This window comes from Cydia pomonella, chromosome 7, assembly GCF_033807575.1.
Source record: "Cydia pomonella isolate Wapato2018A chromosome 7, ilCydPomo1, whole genome shotgun sequence".
In the NCBI taxonomy this organism is placed as follows: domain Eukaryota; kingdom Metazoa; phylum Arthropoda; class Insecta; order Lepidoptera; family Tortricidae; genus Cydia; species Cydia pomonella.
Genome location: NC_084709.1, coordinates 21,954,873 through 21,982,227, shown reverse-complemented (window position 1 = coordinate 21,982,227; position 27,355 = coordinate 21,954,873). Strand labels below are relative to the sequence as shown.

General features: G+C 36.2%; 1 protein-coding gene across 1 annotated transcript in view; it reads left to right on the top strand.

The window, feature by feature from the left end:
• LOC133519526 (zonadhesin-like) overlaps positions 1-26,658 on the top strand; it is a 56,923-nt gene extending 30,265 nt beyond the window's left edge. Inside the window, exons 31-47 of the mRNA XM_061853531.1 lie at positions 1,967-2,069; positions 5,350-5,559; positions 6,879-7,058; positions 7,567-7,767; positions 8,523-8,711; positions 8,914-9,117; positions 9,453-9,632; positions 10,698-10,898; positions 11,481-11,678; positions 15,637-15,794; positions 16,256-16,399; positions 18,116-18,319; positions 19,724-19,822; positions 21,429-21,572; positions 22,137-22,346; positions 22,638-22,782; positions 25,590-26,658. Of these exons, the coding sequence (XP_061709515.1) occupies positions 1,967-2,069; positions 5,350-5,559; positions 6,879-7,058; positions 7,567-7,767; positions 8,523-8,711; positions 8,914-9,117; positions 9,453-9,632; positions 10,698-10,898; positions 11,481-11,678; positions 15,637-15,794; positions 16,256-16,399; positions 18,116-18,319; positions 19,724-19,822; positions 21,429-21,572; positions 22,137-22,346; positions 22,638-22,782; positions 25,590-25,732 (2,913 nt within the window). The 3' untranslated portion in view covers positions 25,733-26,658. The remainder of the gene's footprint in view (positions 1-1,966; positions 2,070-5,349; positions 5,560-6,878; positions 7,059-7,566; positions 7,768-8,522; positions 8,712-8,913; positions 9,118-9,452; positions 9,633-10,697; positions 10,899-11,480; positions 11,679-15,636; positions 15,795-16,255; positions 16,400-18,115; positions 18,320-19,723; positions 19,823-21,428; positions 21,573-22,136; positions 22,347-22,637; positions 22,783-25,589) is intronic.
• The last annotated feature ends 697 nt before the right edge of the window (positions 26,659-27,355 follow it).

The window sequence follows — 27,355 nt, the reverse complement described above, 5'->3', positions numbered from 1 at the left end:
ACATATGTTAAAGACATCAAGGAAAATTGTTCTCCGGACATATGGGAGGCATGCGTGTATCCAAAACCAACACGTTTGACACTTTAATGATATGTTAACGGATGCTGCCCTTTCCCGTGTCACGGGACGCACGCAAAGAGAGCATCCGCTAGGGTATAAATAAGTACTAACTGTAAGTAGGGTTGCCATCCGTCCGGGTTTCCCCGGAATGTCCTAGTTTAGAGGGCATCCGGGGAGCGTCCGGGGGGGCTTCATTTGTAGTCCGGGTTTAAAAATTTAAAATCTTAGGCCGCCCGCGACACACGCACAACTTGTTTAAAAAAACCTGTTGACATGTTGGACTCTAAAATCTGGGGTTTTCACGCGTCTTGTCCTTGTTTCCAAATTTTAGAGATGGCAAACCTAACTGTAAGGAGTAGATGGAATTTAAAATTAACTAGCTTATTGGGTGAAAGCGATGGATTAAATGCTTGGCTATAGAATAAAAAGGTAGATACGACATTAATAATGAAATTAATTAATTATGATTGTAATTTATTGGATGGAAAATAAATTCGCTTATAACAAAGTGAGGATGAACAATAAAATACCTACCCATTGAAATTTTAAAAAATAAATTATAAGTGCTACTTATATAATATATTTCACATTACAAATAGGTAAGTACGTTTGATATTATTATTATTCCTACGAATTTAACACGGCCACGCTCGGTGCATCTTGTGCGCAAGTAGACGCGAGAGAAATACATTCTGCCACGACTCGCATTGCATTTTGCACGACACAAATAAGCACGAGTAGACTTCAAATTTTATTCCATGACAGATTTTTAAATCTGTATACCCCTTTTGATTACAGTATCAGATTTAACATAAAATATATATAATATAATAAGAGATTTTAATGATAATATATATATATAATGCCAGTCTCAAAAATAAAGAACCATTTTGCCTAAGGATTAGACAGCTGTATGTTCTAGAGGTCTCATTAATTTTCAGAGGTTGTGATAAGAGATTTAGCTATTATAAGAATTTTTGTCCTAAGGTTTCCCTCTGGGTTAGAAGGACAATGGCAGGCACTTTAAGGATTATGTTGTTACTAAGTTTTTGGCAAAAATGTCATTTTTGGTACAAGCTTTTATCGCTGACTGTACTTTTCTTTCCACAAGCAACTAAAACTCATCTAGACAATTCTAGAAACCCCAAGGTTACGTTGTTTTATCACAGAGTTCCTATGGCCACCCCCTGTCTCCATCATCAGATCATCTCGATGGTATCATAATATTGTATTGTCACCCGACTTACATATATAGGTTTAGGTATAGAAATTTTCAACTTCATCGGAAACCGGGAAGTGCTCAAATTCAATTTGCAGGATTTGATTACAGACCGACACATAGACAACGGGACAGGTGAAACTAGATAAAAGCTTGTAATAAAAAATAAATAAAATAAATAAATAAATATTATAGGACATTATTACACACATTGACTAAGTCCCACCAGTAAGCCCATTAGGGCTTGTGTTGAGGGTACTTAGACAACGATATATATAATATATAAATATTTATAAATACTTAAATACATAGAAAACATCCATGACTCAGGAACAAATATCCATGCTCATCACACGAATAAATGCCCTTACCAGGATTTGAACCCGGGACCATCAGCTTCGTAGGCAGGGTCACTACCCACTAGGCCAAACCGGTCGTCAAAAATAAAATGTGTGTGGTAATAATAAAATAACTTATCAAAGGAATAGGCTCGATTCCTTTGATAAGCTACTGAAAAACCGTTCATAATGTAGAGGAGGTAATCACTGCATGCCAAAGATTAGCAAACAAAAAAAGGAGAATAAAATTACGATATTTTTTCATTTTTGTAGAGTAACAGCGGTATAAAATGTAATATAATAGTTGACACAAGTGCACGATCTCATAAAGCGAAGGTTATAAAAGCAGAAAATAGCCACGATTCGGCAGCACTCGGTGCCTGCAACCAGGATGTGGAAGGTGCTGCTGTTCTTGGCCTGTGTGGTTGGTTCCGCCATTGTCTTTTGCGATGGTAAGTATTTTTATCAACCTTGTTATTGTTATTTTCTAATAGGTACGTTATACACCCAAGGCCAAAAGTATGGAAACAAGATTGTTTTCTTTAATATCTCATGTTTCTGTCTTTGTTTTATAATTGTAACCTAAAATTTACATGAAGCAACCACAAAAGGTTAAAAATACTCGCTAAATATCAAAACATCCTAAAATATTGTCAAAAACACATCATCTCTTGTATTGCCTTTTTAATGTGACTGTTTGGTTTCTGAATAAACTAAAAAAAATAGGAAAAGTAACATATTATACCCTTTTATTTTCTTTTAAAAATGTTGAACTGGCAAATATCATAGCTATGACTTGAGTAATTTACTTTTTAAATGATCTATTATTTTATTTACCATTTTGTTTCTATAATGAGTAGTATACAGGGTGATTCGGGAGACGTGAGCAGGATCAAGCTTGAGCATTCAGTAAGTTATAAGTAACTGTTTCGTACCAGTTTTTGTGAGATTAACGTTCTTTTATTTTTTACTGTTAAAAAAAATGTTTTAATTTATTTACGCCATGTATGGTCACCCTCTTTGTTTTATCCATAACAAGTGACAAATTGAATGTCATCGGAGTCTGGTTACTTTTGAAAAATCGTATCTCATTCAAGTGTGACATTTTGTTTTCTTCATAATCAAACTGCTGTCATAACGGTTAAAGAGGTTTTATCTTTCCTAATTAAGGGTTGTAGGGTGTCCATGATTGTAGACTATCAAATTTGTCCTTCCCAAAAAGTTAAATAACAGAAATAAAGCGAGATTGTTTTACTTAAATATGATGATGAACGGTTCATTAACATTTACTGATTGTGTAGGCTTAGTCCTGCTCACGTCTCATGAATCACCCTGTATATTATATCGCTTAAAAAAATCACACTTTTCTATTAAAATATAAGCTTGTTTCTATACTTTTGGCCGGGAGTGTAAGCCAATTAAGTATTTTTGTATATAGTTTAAGTATATGATTAATAATAAACGGTTTGGGAAAAATGTTTTACGAAATCGGTTATCTATCATGCTTATAAGAACATGTTATTAGTATTATCATCACTAGTCAATCTCTCAATCCCTATAGTACCACAATAGTAATTTCAAGAGTACGAGTACCTATATTGAAAACCTTTTTAAAAGTCTATTGATGACATGAAGGATATTTCATGTCTGAAACAGTCCTAGATTTGACTCTTTTTCTCCATTTTGAAAAATACAAGTAAGTCATTCTACCTCCTTAATTTTGTTCTTGCTGCCGCATTGATGCAACAATTATATCATGCGATACTTCAACGCCGCAGCAGTACAGTTGCAATAATAATGAATCTCTATCACCTCTATGGTTTTACTGTGTGGCATATTCAAACGGATTAATGGCCGTACATTACTCATTAAGTTGATAATATTTACTTTACTTACAAATACAAATACAAAATTTCTTTATTAACAAGGTAGAGTTGATTAGAGGCAGGGTTGACAAAAGTAGGTAATTATAAATTTTATATACATTGCATTTTATATACTTACTGCAGATTCACCAAATAATGAACGCGCGGACACGGAATCAAGCTTCATAGATGCTTCATCATCGTCATCGACTTCTCAAACTTCCTTATCATCTAAAGCTAAAGTTAAAACTTCTTCATTAAGTTCGTCGTCATTTTCATCGAAGTCATCCTCGTCGTCTTTAAAATCATCTTCTACAAAGATTTCCAAGCATAAGACACGAGGTTCTGATGACACGCGTAGTAAGTACTTACTTCAAACATGCCTAATTTTGTAATTTATGTTGGGGTTATATTAAAATTGAACACGACTTATTATGTTGACAATGCATACCATGTATGCTGAAGTTGGTGAAGTTTTCCTTCCTCTTGATTCAATCTTTTCAAGTCATTTTATTCAGAATAACACGACGACCAGTCTGGCCTAGTGCGTAGTGACCCTGCCTATGAAGCTAATGGTCCCGGGTTTAAATCCCGGTAAGGGCATTTATTTGTGTGATGAACACAGATATTTGTTCCTCAGTCAACACCCATGTTGTCTATGTATATAATTATATATATCGTCGCCTAGTACCCATAGTACTAGCTTTTAAATTAGGGCTAGGTGTGATTGTCCCCAAATATTGAATATTGCGAATCCACAATGTTATTAGACGTAAGTTAATTACCCGGCTGTATTGCAAGGAAAGAGTGTAATCTCAATGGTCGGCAACGCACTTATAACTCCTTCTGATGTTTCAGATGTCCATTTGCGACGGTAATCGCTTACCTTCAGGCGATTCGTCTACTCGTTTGCCTCCTTTTTTTTATTATCATATAAAAAAAAAACAATTGTCTAATTATCATCTAATCTGGCTCATTATATGTTACACTAGTTTATTCGGTGATGGGTAAACAGTATTCTTAAATTATTATTAGTAAAATTATATCTGAAATAGGTAGTGCAGTATGTGGTAATATCACGTATCACGACATTAATATTTTTTTTAATTGCAAATAATATGCCACATGAGTAAATACTCGTCTGCATGCATACAGAAAAAACAACTTTTATAATGCAAAACATATTTTTCTTGGAAAAAACAAGGACAGTGAACTACTTTTGTACTTATTACAAGGTAAGTGAGGCATATAGGGCCCTCCTTAATTTAAATATTTTTTTTTACCTTATCAGGATATTATGTTAAACACACTCAATATATCTCATTTGTTAGTTTCTTTATATACCAAAATAATTATAAAAATATTACGGCACTCTTGAAAAATAATTTTTTTATAAAGGTATTGTTTTGGGCCTTATTGAACACTAGGAACCTATTAATAACAGATTTTAATCGTTTTTAACTTTGTTACCCGCCGGGCCTTATTTGCTTCACCTACCTTATGTATTTATTTTAAAAATTGTGTGTAAAATAACATGTTTCATTTTATTGCTTTGCTTTTTACTTTCTTCTGAAAATAACTATTGGTAATAAAAATTATTAAAATATTTACAATGTTACTAAGTGTAAGTGTAGATAAAAGTACATTATCTTGATTACTTTAAAGAAATCAATATTATAACATTTTTATTAACATAGTCCAAAATTACCGTCACCGGTAAAATTAAAATATAAGAAAAATAGTAAATTATATTATTCTTTTTACTTTTAATTATATTACCTTTACAACGTTTAGGTTTCGGAAAGTCGGTATTAAAATTAACTTTGCCGGGAGTACTATTTATTGAAAGGTAACTTCTTATTTATAGAGCTAACACCTACTTACAAATGCGGCCCTAACCAAGTGTTCTCAAACTGCACGAACGGTGGCTGCGAGGCCCGCAACTGCAGTCAGGCTGGAAAACCCGTGCCTTGCGTGAAACTGGACCCCAAGAGCTGCAAGAAGGGATGTGTCTGTGCATCCGGCTACTTACGGGCATCTAACGGGACCTGTATCTTAAGGAACCAGTGCAACGAAGGTTAATGTTAATTCTTTCTTTTTAGGGTTCCGTAGCCAAATGACATAAAACGGAACCCTTATAGTTTCGCCATGTCAGTCTGTCTGTATGTCTGTCTGTCTCTCTGTCTGTCTGTCTGTCTGTCTGTCCGAGGCTTTGCTCCGTGGTCGTTAGTGCTAGAAAGCTGAAATTTGGCATAGATATATAAATCAATAAAGCCGACAAAGTCGTACAATAAAATCTAAAAATTAAATTTTTTTTAGGGTACCTCCCCTACGTAAAGTGGGGGTGAATTTTTTTTTTCGCTTCAACCCTAGAGTGTGGGGTATCGTTGGAAAGGTCTTTCAAAACTAATAAGGGTTTTCAAAAAACATTTCTTGATAAATTGAATATATTCGGAGATAATCGCTCCGAAAGAAAAAAAAAATGTGTCCCCCCTCCTCTAACTTTTGAACCATAGGTCCAAAAAATATGAAAAAAATCGTGGAAGTAGAGCTTAAGAAAGACATTAAATGAAAACTATAGCGGACATGATCAGTTTAGCTGTTTTTGAGTTATCGCAAAAAGTTTTCCCTTCATAGTAAAAAGACTTACTTTAATTAGGTACTGATTATGCAAATTTGCCTATTTGTTTAACTCGGGTGAAAGGTACCGTTTCATCCCTTGGTTAACAATTTACTATACTTTAAGCTCCAGTTTAGCTTATAGTGACGGAAGAGTAACTACGGAACCCTACACTGAGCGTGGCCCGACATGCTCTTGGCCGGTTATTATTTATATAGCTTTTATTATTTACCACGTCTTCCCTATCTTTCGGCCCTCGTTACGGCTTCGTGCATGCTCGCACAACATACATACAAGTCGCTACAAAATGAGTCCAGATTCGTCTAGCTATATTCTTTCCGGTCTGCCTTTAATTAATTTAATGAATGCATTTTTTTTGTTCGCCTCTTCTATTCATTAATTTCATAATTCATATGCATGGATTCTAAGTTCACCTTCGTATTAATGATGAGTGTTTTTTACTGTTTTGTTTTCATTTTTGTATAATAATGTGTTTTACAACTACTACTACTGCATACATAGATTGCTAAAATCATAACCTTACTTTTGGTTTTGTTGTAGTAGGGTAAAAAGGTATAGGAAGGCAAGAGTCATCTTCACAATGATTTTATCCCAAAAGATTTTTGGTTTACATTTTGAATATGTAGCTGCTATATTATCTGGTTTAATTTCCATGTAAAATATTGGGAATAATGAAATGTGTTCAAGCTAGCATATTACCTATAATAGTGAGTTACGCCTCCAGAGCTAATTATTCACCAACCGTTTCAATCTAGGTTGCGGAGACGATCCAAACTCGCACCCTGGTTGTGGCATCAACTGCGGAAGGACTTGCTCCACCTACGAGGAAAAAGATGTAGCCTGCATTCTCGTTTGCTACGACAACGGATGCGACTGCAACGTTGGCTACGTTTACGATGATAACGTCAAGAAATGCGTTTTACCGAAATATTGCAGTGAGTGTTTTTTCATACTAGGCAAACTCCTTTGGCTCTTTAATTATTTGAGTATTTTGAATGTAATTTTTTTTGACCTAGTTAAATTGTTTACAGTAATCGTGATAGATATATTTATCAACTAACTTGGGAATAACAAAAATACCTAGAAACAGTCAGCTAAGCTATTAGCTTAGCACCACTGCATACATATTTGTATTTTGTACATCAAAAACGAATTGAAAAGCTAAAAACAACTTATAGATAAGTTGGTTTCTTAATCTTATTTGTAGTCAAATGTTGCTAAAATATTCTTAGTCGTGTGGCATCTAGGTAGAATTGGACCGCGCTAAATTTTCATGCCAAGTTCTACGTCAAATATAGAGGAGATGTATGAATTCTTACTGCTAAGTTAGGTCAGAGTTTATACAACATTAAATTGATTCATGCAACTGATAAAAAAAAATATGAGCCCTGTTTTACACTTTATATTTTAGATACGTTTACAATGGTTGTATTTTACTTCTAGCGCCAACATGTGGCCTAAACGAAGTATATTCGACATGTACCAATGGCGGATGCTCGCGTAGGAACTGCAGCCAACTGGGCAAGCCTCAAATCTGCATCGATAGAACACCCGAGTCATGCATCAAAGGATGTGTCTGCGCCGATGGTTATTTGCGTAATGCCAATGGAACTTGCGTTCTTGAAAACCAGTGTCCTCAAACCGGTAAGTGAGCTTAGAGAACACGATTAGCTGGAAAATGTACGGTCAATGTGAGGAAGACTGTCTGTCCTTGGAGGATTTAACAACAGGAGACGCCTTGTCTGTAAAATTCTGAACAAAAAAATCTGCCGATTTTTGCGGGGTCAGATAAATGTCTGTACATACAATACATGTGACCATTGGCCGAGGTTTTCGACAGAGGGTAAGTTCTTAAAGGCGACTCCAATTGTTAAATACTCCAAGGTCTAGCAGATAGACCGTCTATAAGCTATTTCGTTGTTTCTAACTCTTGCGTTTGTATATATACTCAACTTACAGAAGGTTGATTGAGCAGATGGAGCGAGGCTCTTCTCTTCTGACTGTGGCTGAGTGAAGTACGTGTACAAATACGAGAGTTCTTGCCTTATGATGGTCTTTCCAACCAAGAATTTTATATTCTGGCTTTCCTCACATTGACCTTAGCATGATCGTTCATAAGAGACTCTCAAGGATGTCTCAAGGTTCTTCGTTAATCCCACAACAATTTGACACCTCCCAAAGCTGATTTCTTTCAGTTGCCTAACTTAAAATTAGTAACGTATTACTTAAACCATTCAAACGTTCCTTTTTAGTCATTTGAGATTTAACCTTTATTCTTATTGTAGAGATGCGTTTTTGTTTTAAGTATGATGGCAAATATGTGACTGCTATGGATATATGGGTTAACTTAAAGAAAGATAATCTAACTTTGAATAAGAAAAGTGTTATTATGGATGCAGGATGCGGTGGCGATCCAAACGCACAGCCCGGTTGTGGTATAAACTGCGGACGGAGGTGTTCTGACTACAAGGTCAAGAATAAACAACTTCTCTGCCCGCGCTTACAATGCAAACCTGACAAATGCGACTGCAAGGACGGTTTTGTATTTGACGACAATCTTAAGAAATGCGTCGTGCCAGAGCAATGCAGTAAGTAGACATTTTATGTTCGTTAAGAACGGAACCTTAAAATTTCGTCACTTCCAGCTGTTGTGGTTTCTGAATGACAAACTACTTTTTATCATGGATAACAAATTTCAATTTGCTATTACGAGTATATATGAATAATAACATTATAAAAGTAAAATTAAAATTAATCCTAGATATAAAACATTTTTTATTTTCATTTTAGCACCGATTTGCGGACTTAACGAAAAATTCGACTCATGCGTTAACGGGGGATGTGGTCACAGAAACTGCAGCCAAGTTGGAACGCCACAATTCTGCATAGACAGGACTGCTGAGTCTTGCATCAAGGGCTGTGTCTGCTCCGACGGTTTCCTACGAGCAGTTAACGGAACTTGCATTCCTCAAGACCAATGTCCAGCTTCTTCAGGTAAGTTAAACTATAATAAAATTGAGACTTTTTGTTACGTTGCATTGATATTATTATAGTTCCAAAATGATTTTTAAATGCGAGTAGCAATCATTATTCAACTAGGATGTTTTAACATTTTTATTTTAATGTAAAGTGGTGATGGTGTCTTTATGCCAATAGCAGAATTTGAGTGATGATTTTAACTTTAAAGACCAGTTTAAATGGAATTAAAATTGAACTTTTGGTTGTTTCCTAATTTTGGTGAAAAATTATAAAGAATGAAAATGCTAAATATTTTAGCGTGTGTTATGCATATATGTTTGTTTATATAATTCACAATTTCTTTGGTACAGGATGTGGTGGCGATATAAACGCCCATTCGGGTTGCGGCGTCAACTGCGGAAAAACTTGTAAAACTTATCAGACCAAGAATCCAATCTGCCCTTTGATCTGCAAGGTTGGCGGTTGCGACTGCAATGATGGATATGTGTATGACGACAATGTTGGCAGATGCGTGTTCCCTGATAACTGCAGTTAATAAACTTCTTAATATTAATTATTGGTTTTTCTAATGCTGCAAAAAAGAGAAAGTATGAAAGAAATATCTGAAAATTTAAGGAAAAATAGTTTCATATATATTTTTATTAGCCTGTTATAGTGTCCCATAGGAAAAGGCCTTTTCCTTGAATATCCACGACTTCCCGTTGTTGAGCTTCTCCCAACCAGTTACTTATAAACGCGTCTAAATCGTCCCGCCATCTCCGCCTGGGCCTTAATCCTTCTTTTCTTCTTCCTCTCGTTGTCCCGGCATTTTACCGCGGCTCATAGGAGCCTGGGGTCCGCTTGGCAACTAATCCCGAGAATAAGCAAGCCCGAGTACTAATTTTTACGAAAGCGACTGCCATCTGACCTTTCAACCCAGAGGGTACACTAAGCCTTATTGGGATTAGTCCGGTTTTCTCACGATGTTTTCCTTCACCAAAAAGCGACAGGTAAATATGAAATGATATTTCGTACATAAGTTCCGAAAAACTCATTATATTTGACGCCAACGTCCGTCTGTCTGTGGCGTCTTAGCTCTCTAATGGATTGACCAATTTCAATGCGAGATTCCTTGCGGTGGTTCTCAGCTATGTTTGATAGAAATCGATCCAGAAACTTTGAAGAGTATCAACTCTTTTCCAATATGATGTAAGGCATTTTTGAGCATGAATTGGATTTTTTCGGCATATAAGGGGTTTATTACTTGAAATTTTTGTTGAAGGTAAGCAAAAAGGTGAATGGAATGAAATACATAATAAAAATTTTATACATTAACTTAAATGTGTCGTGACATGTTTATAAAAAGTATATTACATAAAGTAAAACCCTTTAAAAAAACGCCATCTTCGAGAATCCACATAATAGTCGTTTTGCTGATAAAGCAAATTATTATTTTTTATTACTTCACAAAATTTTATTTCCTCCGATAAAATAGTATACTATCGTCTTTAGCATAATCAAACGCAATCAAGGGTTGCTTGAACAGAGCCGCAATTTTGTGGCAAGATATAAAACTGCTCGATAACATCTCTTTGATGCCAATAAAATATTTTCAGCACCAGAAACCGATGAACGCTGCCCTGGACAAAACGAGTATTACAACACCTGCATCAGTGGCTGCTCCAGCCAGAGCTGCAATGACATCGGCAAGGTCATCCACTGCCCGATCCAACCAGCTGTATGTAGAGAAGGATGTCGGTGTAAAGCAGGCTATTGGAGAAATACTGACAATGTCTGTGTGCCGGAAAGCGAGTGTTGTAAGTACAGTTAACCTTTTTTGTATGAAATGATTTTATTATTAAGCAAAAAGTGGCCCTACTGATTAACCTGACTGACGGGTTTCTTATTAACCTTACATCTGGTATGTATCAATGATACAAATTGCAGGTACATAGACTATTAGAATTATAACCCTTACTTTTGGACTTTCCGCAATCGGGCAAAAAACACAATAGAACAAAATAGAAACCTGTCAGATTTAAAGTATATTGTATTTCAAGCTAAATTCAAAGACCCTTATTTGAAAAACAGACTAATGGCTCTGTGAGCTGTGGACCTCGTGAGAATAACTTGAAACTTAATGAATGTATGGCCCCGCCATTTCTGAAATTTAATTAAAACTGAATCGTAAAAAAAAATCTAATTAATCATCGAAACTGCTCCTAAAATTTGGCGAGAATAAGTTGAGCACTGCCATCTGTAGAGGAGAACATCCGGACACACGAAACAATTTTTGTTGAAACAGAGACCTTTGCTAACGCTCTTTCAATAATTAACATTTTAGTTAAGGAGACTTAAGTCTCAGTCTAACATAACCTTTGATGCATTTCGTCTTTTAGCAATATCAAGCAACCAATGTACGGGTCAAAATGAATTCTTCGACACATGTATCAGTGGTTGCTCGAATCAGACCTGCGATTCTATTGGCAAAGTCATCAACTGTCCAATTCAACCAGCGGTATGCAGGACTGGATGTCGGTGCAAACCAGGCTTCTACAGGAATGCTAGCAATGTGTGCGTGGCGGAAAGTCGATGTCGTAAGTACTGTCCTTATAGATAAAATACGTAATGGTTTTAAGAAAATTGTGTTCTTCCAGAAACATTAGGCGCACTCCGTTTCATAAAATGAACGAGTTAAGTAATAATAGTTTTAAATTAGCATATTCTACCACAGTAAGGACAATATGACCAAATATTTGAGTTTACATTGTTGTGAGTCATACTAACATTAAATGTAACAATACAATTTAATTTACCTAAGTAAAAATAGTTTAATGGGCAAATTTTGTGACTCTCGTGAACACAAATCTTCTTCCTCGCGTTGTCCCGGCATTTTGCCACGGCTCATGGGAGCCTGGGTCCCCTTGACAACTTATGTCGAGAATTGGCGTGGGCACTAGTTTTTACGAAAGCGACTGCCATCTGACCTTTCAACCCAGAGGGTAAACTAGGCCTTATTGGGATTAGTCCGGTTTCCTTACGATGTTTTCCTTCACTGAAAAGCGACTGGTGAATATTAAATGATATTTGTTACATCTTCTTTTTCTTTCCATCCTGTTACCCCCGCTGGGGTGTAGGGCTCGAACCATTTTCTTCCACTGACTCCGGTCCTGGGCAGCTTGGGTAACCTCCTCCCACCCCATCCCCAATACACCCAACTCTTGTTCCACGGAACGGCGCCAAGTAAATTTAGGGCGACCATGTTTCCGTTTTCCGGGCATCTTCCAGGTCAGGGCCACTTTGGATAGGTGGGTGTCAGGCTTCCTAAGGATATGCCCAATCCAATGTCATTTGCACGTTTGCATATTTGTTACATAAGTTCCGAAAAACTCATTGGTATGAGCTGGGGTTTGAACCCGCGACCTCCGGATTGCAAATCGCACGCTCTTACCGCTAGGCCACTAGCGCTTCCAATGAGAGAAGTTGATGATGCCAGAATGAGCAAGTGAAAGAACAAAAATGCAAACATAACATTACCTGAACCACTATCAGTAGTTATTTACATATATTATTAGGTTATTGTTATGTTTCTTATTTAAGCATTAATAAGAAGAGCAAACTACGTTAGGTTAAATTTAAACTATACACTATTAGCAAATATAATATTATTTATGAAATCGTTCATTTGAGGCAAAGTGACTGTAATTACTTTATTACGTTGAAATTACGTTGATTAAATATTAATTCAGATGTTTCAATTCACCGACAAGAATGTGCGCGTCATTTTTTCCATTAAATTCATTTGTTTTACACGTACTTATGCTCACGTATTTTATGACTAAGGTAAGTGAGGCTTATAAGGCCCACTTTAATTTAAATTGAATTTAAAAAAAAAAAAACAGGATATTATGTAAAACTCACTCAATATAGGTTTCTCATATTATTTTTAAATGTCTTCATACACCAAAATAGTTATTAAAATATTACGGCACTCCTGGAAAATAGACGTTATATAAAAGAAATATTGTGGGACTCATTGATCACTAGCAGGGCATTAAGGACCCCAAAAAAATACATTTTGACATGAATAAGAAATTTTAATTGTTTTAAAATTTATAGTAATGCAAATAACAATATTTGGCATTTTCAGAACAGGTGATATTTTTAATTAGTGGAAATAATTTCTGAGCTTTATTGAACTCAAGATGTTTTAAGAATCAAAAGTCTAATAACATTGAGACACTTTTTTAAGTCATTAAGTACTTACTTATAACTTATTACATCGGCCTTGTTAAGAGATCGAAAAACCTCAAAATTATCTTAAATATTTAAATTTATTATTTCATCTCATAAGTTCAATATGGCTCGGGACTCGAGCTTTGTTACTCACACTGACAGTGGGCCTTCTTAGCAACAAGTACAAGTTCAAGGATAATAGGGAATATTTAATATAAAAATATAAGGGTGTTTCACTTTTGTATGGAGAAAAAAAGTTGTGATATTTTTCCTGACTTCGCTCACCAATCGAGTCTCCCCACTCTAAAAACTATCTATTTCAATTTTCAAAAGAATTGAATAGGTAACGTTTAAAGGTTGCACAAATTGAATAGGTAGAGGGAGAACCTCATACATTGCGTATGCGTTGCGTATTTACGCAATGTATGGGGTTCTCCCTCTACTCAAGCTTCGACTCAAGCTTTTTTTACTCTATTAGTAAAATTCAATAAAAATCTTTCAGCCACACCATCTTGCCCCGAAGGCGAGATCTATAATCGTTGTCCAACTGTTGCCTGCGAAGGAGATTACTGCCCCAAAAACCGGAACTCTCCTCAAACCTGCCCAGTGGGTATAGTGTGCGACCCACCCAGATGTACATGTGGTATCCTTGACAAAAGGGACCGTATCACCAAGAAATGTATCAAGGCTTATGTTTGTCGTAAGTGTCTCAATTCTCAATTTAGCTGCTTTTTTACATTTCAAATCAGCGTCAGTTTTTTTGGGGTTTAAAGTTAGACAATTTGTTTTGCTAACTGCAGTATGCATGAAATGATATACGAGTTCTATAACTAAACAACTCAGGAAGTAAAGATTTTTCAACCACGAGTACTTGGACGTCAGTTTCATGCTGATGTTTGATGATTCATTTCCTTTTTTTTTAATTTTTTGCATTTTTTTGATACTCGAAAATAAATTAATCAATTTTGGCCCCATATAGAATCACTTGACATGAAAGCAAAATTGGTAGCGTCTTCTTGTGGTATATCTAGCTTAATGCAAAACCTACGGGAAAGCCATAAGTATCTTAATCGTTTTACTAGGGCGTATCTTTAAAAATGGTTGTCTTTAAAAAAATACTTGGAGCCTATCGTGTCTTACTGCTAGGCAGAGGCCTCCCCCCAATCTCTCCACTGATCTCAGCCCAGTGCTGTGTCCAGCGACATCGCCGATGAGGTCTGCCAGATCCCTGATTCAAGTTTTCGGGCTCCTGCTCTATTGTGACTTTACCCGAAAACTCATTCGGCATTCCGCAAACCAGCCCAGTCCCATTTTAGCCTGTAATAAAACCTGTAATAATATCCTTTCAGCTCCATTCAAATGTGATGGCCCCAACGAACACTATGACTCGTGCCCTGCAGGTTGCCCCGGTGACAATTGCAATGATTACGTCACCGGCAGGAAATGTTCGCCCTTAAAAGTTCGCGTTGTCGTAGCTTGCAAGCCTGCTTGCAGGTGCAACAAGGGATACTACAGAAACTCTAACAACACCTGCGTGAAGGCAGAGAAATGTGGTATGTTTATAAACATATATTTGTGTCGGCGGCAGATCGCAATTTTCTTGTGTATTGTTTTGACGGAAGTCACATTAAACCAATAGATAGGTACGATAGGTTCGCTAGGTTACTTCAGATGCCCGAAGAGCAAATTGTCCAGAAATAGGAGTAGCGGGGCTCCGTTGACTTAGGGAACGAGACAAAGATTTCCACGTTTTGAGATATGCTTGATTTTATGATCGGCGGCCCACATATTATAGAAACAGATTAAGAGAACATACAAAAATGGAAGACGCTTAGGTTATATTTTATATCGCACTATCGTTACATTCGGAAAGCGATATTGTTGTATCGTTAACCTGGACTATACCTGTCAATGTCTTTGATAAATTATATTGCTGTCGTTGCCGCATTACTGTCGTGATTAGCAGGTTCAATCCGTCACTAATTATATCAAGGACATTGAGAGTGACGCTGCAAATGCAACGCTGCAGTCACCATCCGAAAGCAACTTTTATGGGGATGAGATGTTTATCATACTTACGTTCATCTGGCTCCATTAATTTTGAGTGCAAAATAAATGTTTAGTGAATCCTCTGAAAGTCGTCGTAATACTCAATCTTCAACTCTTTGATCGCCAAAGACGTCAACTGACGCTCGCGCCTACAGTACAATATCAACCTTCATGTATACCGACAAGGTTCAGGATGACGCGCCGCGCACGATAGGCGTAGCGTTCAAAGAGTTAAGTGTTCTACTAATAAAAAAAGATAACATTTTACAGGACTCGTTGTCTCGACCACCAGCACTCCAGTGATCATAGTAACACCTACCACTGCAAAGCCAACTACAACTGCGAAGCCAACTACCGGTTCTAGTGGCAGCGATGACGTAGCTAGCCTACAAACTGGTGTCACTATATTTAATGGAAAATTCCTTTATGTAAGTTTTGTAATTGTGAAGTCTAGACTCCGGTGTATTACAAGGTGGTAAATAAAACTCAGTTTGATATTTAACTTTCAAAATAAACCAACTTTCTTGATATTTGCATATAACTTATATTGTTTAATGATCAGCGACACAATTTTGAATTGCCATAAAACGTAGTAGGCACGTGCTCCAAAATTTGCTCTACTAGGGCTGTTTGATAAGTACCCGTTTTCTGAATGTATTAATATTATTATCTTTGGCCAAAAATATGTATATCACCGTTTGAAGCCATTTTTCAGAGGCAGGAAAATAAAAATAAAAAAAAAGCGTGAACTTAAAATTGTTAAAATGGAGAACGAACAGTTAGTCGTGTGAATTTAAAATACTCCCTTCGGTCGTGTTTTAATGTATCGCCACTCGTTGCGAAATTCCTAATTTTCGCACTTCTATCGTAATGTACTATTGTGTTTTAGGAGCGATTGAAAGCTGAGCCGGGAAAGAATCTAATTACATCGCCATATTCGGTGGTAACGCCTCTAGTCCAACTGTTGCTGTACACCACTGGAGACTCCCTTAAAGAACTTACGACAGTACTCAATGTTTCCAGCAAAGAACAGGTAAAGAAGAAGAAATAGTCTATAGTCTACTGTCAAGACGAAAGTGGACAACCGCGCGAAATCGCCTTGTTATAAAAACGTAGTCTCAATTTTTTTTTCATATATAAAGATATCAACATTATAGAAAATATTTTTATAATATTTTATCTATATTAACCTCAGCTATGCCCCTTCATTTCATTTTTTTAAACTATTTTCACAGAATCACATATAATTATGGAATTTTGTTTTACGCTCCTAACTTTTATAATAGTAAAAAAATCGAGAAAAGTCAAACGAAGGGTTATAGCTAAAGTTATAGTACATTGTGCAACGAGGGGGGTAAGTGAAATTTAGGATACGAGGGAATTAAAGACCCGAGTTTGCAATATTCTTACCCCCGGAGTTACACACAATGTTTTTCATCACACTTGCGAAGAAAAAACTAAATTTTAAGCGAAATAATTCTTAAATACGGTGACATATATCAAACATTCGTCCGCCATTTTGTAATTTCTTGGCAGGTGAGGTATCGAAGGCACAGACCTATTCGGCATTCAGCCACGATTGAAAATTATGTAAAAATATTTAAACGGCTGTTAAATTAATGAAATTAAATAATTTTAAACATAAACAAAAATATTAAATTATATAAACGTCAGTATTTTAAAAGTAAAACTCATTTATGCTACTTGGTTTGTATGAATAAGTGACATAATTAAAAAAAAGCTGTAACTCCCTAGGGACTTATAGCTTTTTTTTCACAATCCATAAATTCCGCGGAAACAAAATAGGCCTTTGTCCTTCAGCACGCCTGCATGAAATAAGATCGTTTTCGAGCAAGTGTGATGAAAATTAAGTAACAAACATCAAATTGTATAAAAATATTTTCCAAAATGAACCAGAGAGGAACTTGGGAACTAAGTTTGTATGGAGAAGCGATCACCAAGTAGGTAACCCCTTAATCTGTCTGATCAATTCATGAACTTTATGGCTAATTCATAACGACCACCATTTTAATACTGTTGCTGTTGCTTGGGCAGATGCTCCGGTTCTGGCCACTAGTACTCTTTTTAGCCAGTTGAAATTTTAATAAATATATAGCAAACTATTATATTAAATATCTAAACCGTTATTATGTACTTGGCGCAAAACTTTTCTTTTTTGGTAAAAAATTCGGATTCGTTCGTTAAACCGTTATTATTAAACCGGTTTTTAGGAGAAGATTTCCACATAGTTCTTGTCAGATTTAACCTAAGGTGTCTTTGTTTACGCGGCACACCACCAGCAACGGTATCATGGTCGCATTTTTATCACCTGTCACTATGCCCGTCACTTTCGCACTTACATACTTGTTAGAACGTGACAGGCATGCTGACAAATGATAAAGAGCCGACCATCTTAGCCCTACAGCGGTGGCAGCATAGTTCCATTTTTATCACCTATCACTACGAACGTCACTTTCGCGCTTACATACTTGTTAGAACGTGACAGGCATGGTGACAAATGATAAACAGCCGACCATCTTAGCCCTACAGGCTAAATAAACCGGTTTATTTAGGATATAATAAAGTTCTTAAAACGTTTGCGTTCTTATGAAAGTTCTTAAGAAAGAAGTATTTTTAAAACCGGTTCCGTGCCTTGACGACAATAAATGGCCAAAACCGGCCCAGTTGCCAGAACCGAAGCCCTGCCCTACGCTATTTTTGGTATTGGCTTACAAATTTTTTTTTGCAGATCCGTTCTGCATTCCCCGAATTTGTCTCCTCCTTTGAAGGCCAAACCAGTGTCAACTTCTCCGCAGCCGCCAAAGTATACTCAGATCAGAAATACCCATTGAGTGACGGTTTTAAGAAAGACTCTGTCGACGTTGTACATGCCAATGCTCAAGAACTTGACTTTAGTAAGAATACTGAAGCTGCGAATACTATCAACTCATGGGTAATTTTACGAAACTATTTTATCATTGATAAAAGTTTTAAATATTTCTACATCAAAAGAACTTTAGGGGCCCACTGATTACCAGTTTGCCGGACGAAATCGGCCTGTCAGTTATTCGCGATTGTCAGCTTTTGCGAATAACTGACAGGCCGATATCGTCCGGCGAACTGGTAACCAGTGGGCCCCTTAACAGATTTTTTTTTAAACTTATGCCCCCAATAGTATTTCGAATAAAAATATTTATTATGTATATTTATCGATGACCGGTCTGACCTAGTGGGTAGTGACCATGTCTATGAAGCCGATGGTCCTGGGTTCCAATACCGGAAAGGGCATTTGTGTAATGAGCACAGATATTTATTCCTGAGTGATGGATGTTTTCTATGTATTTTTTGTATTTGTATATTATACATATATAACGTTGTCTGAGTACTCACAACACAAGCGTTCTTGTGCTTACCGTGGGACTTAGTAAATATGTGTAAGAATGTCATATAATACTTATTTATTTAATATTTATGTGGTCCACCTCTGACAAAAATAACGCAACGTTGTTAACAGACTCCAAATACATATTTTATAAATAGTATGTTAAATAGAAATCCACACTCTGCTGCATATATTTTATTTATTAATATTGTTTAACTTATCTAAGTTTATTATTTAAGTTTTCTGTTCTTTATATCCTGCTACCCTAAGATTGTCTTGAAGAGATCGCTCACAGCGATAAGACCGCATGTTGCTGCCTTTACTTACAGTGTAAATCTTTCAGAGTTTTTCTTTTGTGGTGCAATTAACTGTATTTACTTAGGTACATACTGACTTCTCTTATAACACTGAATACATTTTTACAAGATTTTATTTAACTTGCCCTGTTACTATGTTGGTTTGTTTGTTAGTTAGTGTGGGCCAATTTCTGGAAGCTAAATTGGACCCACTTCCCGGTTTTAGATTGAGCTGAAAATTGGCATACATATGTAAGTCAGGAGGCAATGCAATATTATGGTACAGTCAGCATCAAAAGTAGCGGATGAAAGAAGGCGCTAAAATTATCTGATATTCCGGATAACTTTTCCAAGAATATATAAATTTCTAAAATTCGCGTTCAAAAGTATATGTTTTACAGTCTTGTTTGTTCTATATTAAAGACATCACTTTTTGTTAAGCTGTTACAGAATGGTAGATACTTATGAAGCGTTATTTGATCCGCTACTTTTGATGCTAATTGTACCATCGAGCTGATCTGATGATGGAGACATGATGTGGCCAACGCAACCCTAATTGTGTTTGGGGTTATTAGATTATTACCTTGACGAGTATTAGTTGCCTGCTGTAAGAAAATTACAGTCAGCGATAAAATTTTGTACAAAGAATTATTTTTTCCAAAAACTTATTTTATTTCAGGTCGAAAGCCAAACCAACAATCGTATTCATGATTTGATCCAGCCTTCTGATCTGTCTTCATTAACACGTCTTGTGTTGATCAACGCTATTTACTTTAAGGTATTTATTTACCTTATTTATTAATCTACATACATTATACCTTTCGGCGTCGAATGATGGGTCTTATGACAGTTCATATTTAAAGGGACTGTCACATAAAAAGTTAGTAGGCAGTTTTTGGTAATTTAAAGCATTAATTTATTTATATAATTTAATATAAAGTTAAAAAATATGGTAAAACATATTTCTGAAATTGTTATTGAGATAAATACCAACAAGTTGTGTTCAATTTTCAACTAATAAAGCAGTGCGTGCGCCATGGAAAGTGAATCATAAGGGGGCAAACCATAAATAACAACGACGTCGTTAATTTTTTAGGTATCACACTTGACATATTTTGTAATTGGAAGGAACACATTGATAGTGTATATAATAAACTAAATAGATTTGTCTTCGCTCTAAAAAGGTTAAGAAGTGTAGCAGGGGAACCAACAGCCATAACAGCGTATCATGGTTACGTTTCGTCACTTCTCTGTTACGGACTTATCATATGGGGTAACTCGACAAATATAGATAAAGTTTTTTTTTAATTCATAAGAGATGTGTACGCGCGATGTGTGGGGAAGATCCCTTAGCCCCATGCAAACCACTATTTAAGAGGCTCAACTGACCCTGACGAGCATTTATATACTGGAGCACGCAAAGTTTGTTAGAAACAATCATGACATATTTTCCAAACCGGCTCAAAATCCAAACTTGCATGCACGTGATTTGTTTCGTCTTACGAAACCCATTTCAAAAACAGTCCTAAATAGTAAAAATTGCTACATTATGTCAATTAAAATTTATAATCATATACCTCAACAAATCAGAGTTCTGCCTTACAAGTTGTTTTTAGTGAAGCTTCGGTGTTGGCTAAAGGAAAAATCTTCTTACAATATAAAATAATATTTTGATATATGCTCCTAAATAATGAAGTGGACAAAAATAATACTTGTACTTTTTTTTATAATACCGGTATTTTGCCTAATGTTTTGCAAATTGTATGCTACTATAGGGACCGTGCGCGTTGGAGGGTCTGCCATCTTGTGGCCTGAATCGGAACCATAAACATGTACATTTACACGTCACGTGTTTTCTTGTGCATAGTAGGTTCTGCCATCTTGTGGGCGACATCGGAACAAAAAACATCACATTTACGCCTCGCGCCAAAAATCTGACGGCTCCTGTGCTGCCTCCTACAGTTCATGCACGCTCCCTATTTTCTACTGTTTTTCTGTTTAGTTTAATAGTTTTAAGCTTGACATGTTTTATTTATTTCACGTTTTAATGATCAATATGATCATTTAAAAATGTAAATATAGTACCATAACAATATTTTAACTTATTTAAATATGTTTTAATTTGACATTTTCTGGTGCTGTGTGTGTATATTACAATGTTTCAATATAGTGGTGATTATGTTGAACTACCAAATTATGTCCACCATCTACAATGTACCACAATTCTAGCAAATAAAAAACTATAACTATAATACTCGTAACTATAACTTAAAGGAACTTGAAGGAACTGTCATATGGACTAGCATTTGACACGAGAGGTATAATTACTAATGTAAGCATTAATAACACTAATAACTCATTACTTTTGTTTTTGGTTATTTTAGGGTGAATGGCATTACGCATTCAACAAATACAACACCATCAAGGACGCTGATTTCTACGTAAGTGATGGAACGACTAAAAAGACCAATCTGATGTACCAAGAGGGAAAATTCAACTATGGAGCAGTTCCTGAACTCAACTGCACGGTAATTTTACACATCAGCAACTAAATTTTTTTGTAACAATCACGGTACAATGGTGTTCCGGACATTTAGGAGTCATGAGTGGAGCCGAAGCCAACACGTAGACAACACCCTGTTGACGCTTTAATGAAATGTAAAGGGTACACCGAGCGGATGCTGCCCTTGCCGTTTAGGACGCACGCAGAGGCAGCACCCGCCAGAGTGTAGGGACTGTTGAGAGTTGATGTAATCTAAAATGAACTAGGCTATTGGGTGAAAGCGATGGACTAAATACTGGGCTATGGCCCGCTATGAAATGAAAAACCGGGCGCCTAATAAAAGGGTACTCAATTTTATGTTTGGCAGACGCTAACTCGTCAAACTCAAAGTATTAAGATCGAAATCTTGCTGTGTGCTGTGATGGATGATCGGTCAATCGCTCATAGGGTGTACTTAATTGTTTGCAGGTTGGACCGGTAATCCAGAGTTGTGGGTTCCAATCCCACGTTGACCAGAATAGATCACAGTTCATTTTTTATTATATTAGACATCTTTCAAGAATGTATAAACGTTTTCTATTTTTTTTAGGTCCTTCAAATGTTCTACAAAGGCGATAATTTTAGCATGGTGGTAGTCTTGCCAAACGAGAAAGATGGCCTTTTGCAAGTCGCTAAGAACTTGCAACTCAAGCCAAACTTCGATAAAATCATGGGAAGCTTGAGCCCTCTGAAAGTAAAGGTGTACCTGCCACCATTTACTATTGAAACAACAACCGATCTTTCTGATATCCTTAAAAAGGTATGTTTTTTCTCTAACACTGCTGAACACCGTTTACCATTTTCCCTTGTCAGTTTCTAAATCTAATAATATTTAAGCTATAATTTTTTATACATGTTACCCTCTGCTGCTAGGTAGGCTAGGCTGATCAGACGTCCAAGTTTTCTATAGAAAAAAAAATTGCAATTTTGGGGTTGGTCCAATAGCAAAAAATAGCTGGATTTAGCGAGATAAACTGAGTCCTGCATTTAAAGCCCCATGGTTGGAGACAAATTGTATGTGGCCTCATATCCATTATTGTGAATTTTCTAGCTGGGCGTTACCAAGATATTCGACACTAAGGACTCCGGACTGTCAGGCTTATTAAAGACCCCAGAGGACACATATGTGTCGAAGGCCATTCAGAAGGCGTTCATTGAAGTCAACGAGGAAGGATCTGAGGCTGCTGCTGCTAACGGTACCCTTTTTCTTCTTTTTTTGTTTGCCACCGACTTAATATAAAATAAAAACCGGCCAAGAGCATGTCGGGCCATGCTCAGAGTAGGGTTCCGTAGTTACTCTTCCGTCACAATAAGCTAAACTGGAGCTTAAAGTATGGTAGATTGTTAACCAAGGGATGAACTGTGGGTGTACGTATTTTTACTATGAAGGGGAAACTTTATAACGATAACTCAAAAACAGCTAAACTGATCATATCCGCTATAGTTTTCATTTAATGTCTTTCTTAAGCTCTACTTCCACGATTTTTTTCATATTTTTTGGACCTATGGTTCAAAAGTTAGAGGGGGGGGACACATTTTTTTTTTCTTTCGGAGCGATTATCTCCGAAAATATTCACTTTATCAAAAAATGTTTGTTGAACACCCATATTAGTTTTGAAAGACCTTTCCAACGATACCCCACACTGTAGGGTAGAAGCAAAAAAAAAAGTTGACCCCACTTTACGTGTAGGGGAAGTACTATAATATATATATATATATATATATATATATATATATATATATATATATATATATATATATATATTGTAGGACTTTGTCGGCTTTATTGATTTATATATCCATGCCAAATTTCAGCTTTCAAGCACTAACGACCACGGAGCAAAGCCTCGGACAGACAGACAGACAGACAGACAGACGGACGGACATGGCGAAACTATAAGGGTTGCTAGTTGACTACGGAACCCTAAAAATGCCGTTTATATTTTGTCGTAAATAGTTAAATTCCTGACTTGGGAGTAATATTCTGAAAGGAATTACATAAAGTAGAACAGAATGGTTTGATGCTTTTAAACTACACAACAACAGGATTGGGTAAATAATACCAAATTGCTGCGAAAATTTTTGGGTCTTTGTATGGAGGGTTAACCGACTTGGGCGGCCTTCCCAATAGAATTTTTTTTTTGCGTCAAATAAAATTCAGTCAAAATATAACCTGTGACTTATACCTGAAGTGCCCTGGATTGTAAATGTAATTAAGTAAATCTTAGAGTTTACAATAATATACCTATTTCGATATTGGCATAAAATAGTAAGTTACATAACACTATCAGTGTTATTTCTATATTTTTTGAAGTATGTTTAGATCTGGATCTACGGCTAAATATTGACTTTGAATTTCATGACGTGAGAAGCCAATCGGCCTGATTCGAACTTTAAGATACGTCAAATATTAGGTCTAGATACGGTATGGATCGGATTTATCTTCAAATACTTCACTTTTGACATTGACGTATCCGATCTATACCGTATCTAGACCTAATATTTAATTTGAGGTATCTTAAAATTCAGATCGGGCCGAAAGTCGATTGCCAAAATATAAATGGAATAGTAGCAGAAAAATGTACAGGTGTGTGTCTTTACAGGTGTTGTCGTATCTACAAGGGCAATACCTGCACCGCCCCCACAATCAACTATATTCAGAGCCGATCGACCTTTCCTCTTTTATATAAGACTCCAAGATACCACTTTGTTCTGTGGAGCGAAGAACGGCATCTAGAAACGTTGCCCATATACTAAATAACGTTTAATTAAACTTTGCGGTAACAAGTCGTTTTTATATGTGCACATTTTTTTATATAAAATATCAACAAAAGATTTGTGTTTAATTAAACTAACAAGAGTGTTAACGAATTGAAAGTTAACTACCGATTATACTGTGATAATGTGGTATAAGCATAATGTGGAGTTTTGAATGAGTTCTAGACAGTTCAGTATGCTAGAGTTCTGGCCTAGTGGGTAGTGAGCCTGCCTACGAAGCCGACGGTCCCTGGTTCAAGTCCTGATTTGTGTGATGAGCATGAATATTTGTTCCCGAGTCATGGTTGTCTATGTATTTAAGTATTTATAGTATATACAAGCCTTATTGAGCTTTTTTTGCAATTTTTAGCAATTTGTGCAATAATGTCCTATATTATTATTTTTTTAATACTACGTCGGTGGCAAACAAGCATACGGCCCGCCTGATGGTAAGCAGTCTCCGTAGCCTATGTACGCCTGAAACTCTCATGCGCGTTGCCGACACCCCCCCCCCCCCCCCCCCCTCGTTGAGCTCTGGCAACCTTACTCACCGGCACACTGTGGGCTGAAATTCGGCTCTCATTGACATAGAAACCGAAGTTGTTCTTTTTATGTTTTTTTGATTGAAATCTTGCCACAGCATTGTTATAGTAACCTATGAGTTTTAGACGATTTTGAATAAAAATTGTCGAGTTACGATTTTTTTTTTCAAAATAAATGTATGGAGCAGGAACAAGAAATCATGATTACTCAAGAACCGCAAAACAAACCGTAATATCCTCGCAGGTGGTTACACTACGAATTATTTGTGATTTTTTGGCATACTACATAATTATACCCGACACGGGTGCGGTTTTTTTAAAATAATTAATTATTTATATGGAAAAAGTCCTAAAACCAAATTCAAAGACAATTTTCATTCAAAATCGTCTAAAACTCATAGGTTCCCATAACAATGCTAGGCAAAACCTAATTCAAACAAAAAACATAAAAATAACAACTTCGGTTTCTATGTCAATAAGAGAGAATTTCAGCCCACAGTGCGGCAGAAACACAAAACTATGAGTAGAGTTTAGTGTTATTCGGCCGCGGTTTTCTGTAATTTATTTATTTATTATTAAATTTATTTCAACAGTTTCTCGTGTGTGTCAGTTTCCAGTTTCTGCCCAATAATGCACGGTTATTATAATCACTCATCTTAATATTATTTTAACTACTATATCTTATCACTTATCCTTATTTCCAGCCATAGTCGTCGCAGCGACATCTGCGGTCATCGATCCAATTCCCCCCAAAGAAATAATATTCAGATGTGATCATAGCTTCTTATACTACATTGTTCTTAACGGAAACGTCCTCTTCGCTGGATCGGTCGTAGACATCAACTAGTGGTTGTTTAAACATATATAATATTTTTCACCACACCAACTGGTAAAGGCCCTCTTGATTGTTCAAAAACTAATGAGAAAGTTGCATTTTATCCACATGGGGCAAAGTAATCAGATACAAATTTTGAGTTGTATCCTTATGTTAGCTAGTAGAATTGATTTTCAAATGATGATTTTGAATGATAATTTTATTATTACATTCATTTGGATTTGATTTAATTTGAATATTTTGGTATTTTATAGTTAATAGTTTCTTCGCGTTGGTGTGGTGAAAAATTTTGTGTTTCACTCGGAGGCAAAGTTTGTTTAACCCTCGTGCCTTGAAACCCTCGCAACGCTCAAGATTCCATTTCTGGAACCACTCGCTATGCTCGTGGTTCAATTTTGAAATCTTTCGCTTGGTCGGGTATCAATATTAGCACGAGCGGTTAAACAACAACTTTGCCCCCTTGTAAAACAAATAACTATTGTTTTATAGTAAATAAAATGTACAATATCGGTAACAAGATTTTTGTACAGCTTGATGAATGTGATTTTGTGTTTTCTTAGCGTAATGAAGGTTACAAATAAAAGTGTTTTCATTTTCCAACAACTTAATAAGTGTTTTCATTCCATAGTATACGGCTACGAGTATTGTGAGTTTGCTGCGATGATGATTCAACGAAGTTTTTTTTTTTTTTTTAAGTTTGCCGTCGTCTAGATCACAGGGCCACTAGTGTATCTTATCTTTGGGGTAACCTACACAGATTGAACTAGTAACTAAACAAAGTTTATAACTATAGGTCTTAGGCGACTATATACATAATCATTTATATGGCACTTACTTAAATATGTACGTACATACTCGTACAATAGAACACATCACTCACGCGGGAAAAAATGTAAATACTCATCACATCACACAAATTCCACAGGACCAATAGTTAATGTATACTGATCTACAGCTACGAAACCCTTCCTTATGTGTGGTCCCATACGCACTTGGCCAATTTTTCCATTTCTTAAAGATCAATTTACAATAAAAAGCTCATTCCGCAAGTTCCCTCCACAAATATTCGATCTTATTATGATATCTAAAATTGAGTTTTGTTTCAGCTGTAATAGTGAATACTTTATCCGCAGTTCAACCGATTAGGCAGTTGGTATTCAAAGCCGATCGCAGTTTCCTATATTACATAGTTGCAAAGGACACTCCTGTATTTTGTGGCTCACTGGTCGATCCCAACTAGGATTTGAGGTGATTTTCTAGAAACTTCTAATACAATACGAAAGGTGGAGGTAAGGAAATAAATCTCCATGTACCAAAAAGTGTCATCAAAAAACCTTAAATAGGTGGCGCTACAATACCTAGAATCCTTGAACAAAAAAATCAAATCATAGACAGCGCACTTCACTCCGTCAATAGCCGCTTAGGTTCTTAGCTACTCTAGCGCTACTCTGGAGAAATTTGGAACTATTATTTACAGCTGACAGCTGAACAGTTCTACCATAAGAGATGTCACTCCTCTTAATACCACACTCCATATAATACAAACTGTCGTGAGACATAAGTAATAGTCTTACGACAGTAAACTAATTTTACGGTTTAAACTCACCTGTTTTTAGTCACTCGCGCGACATGTTT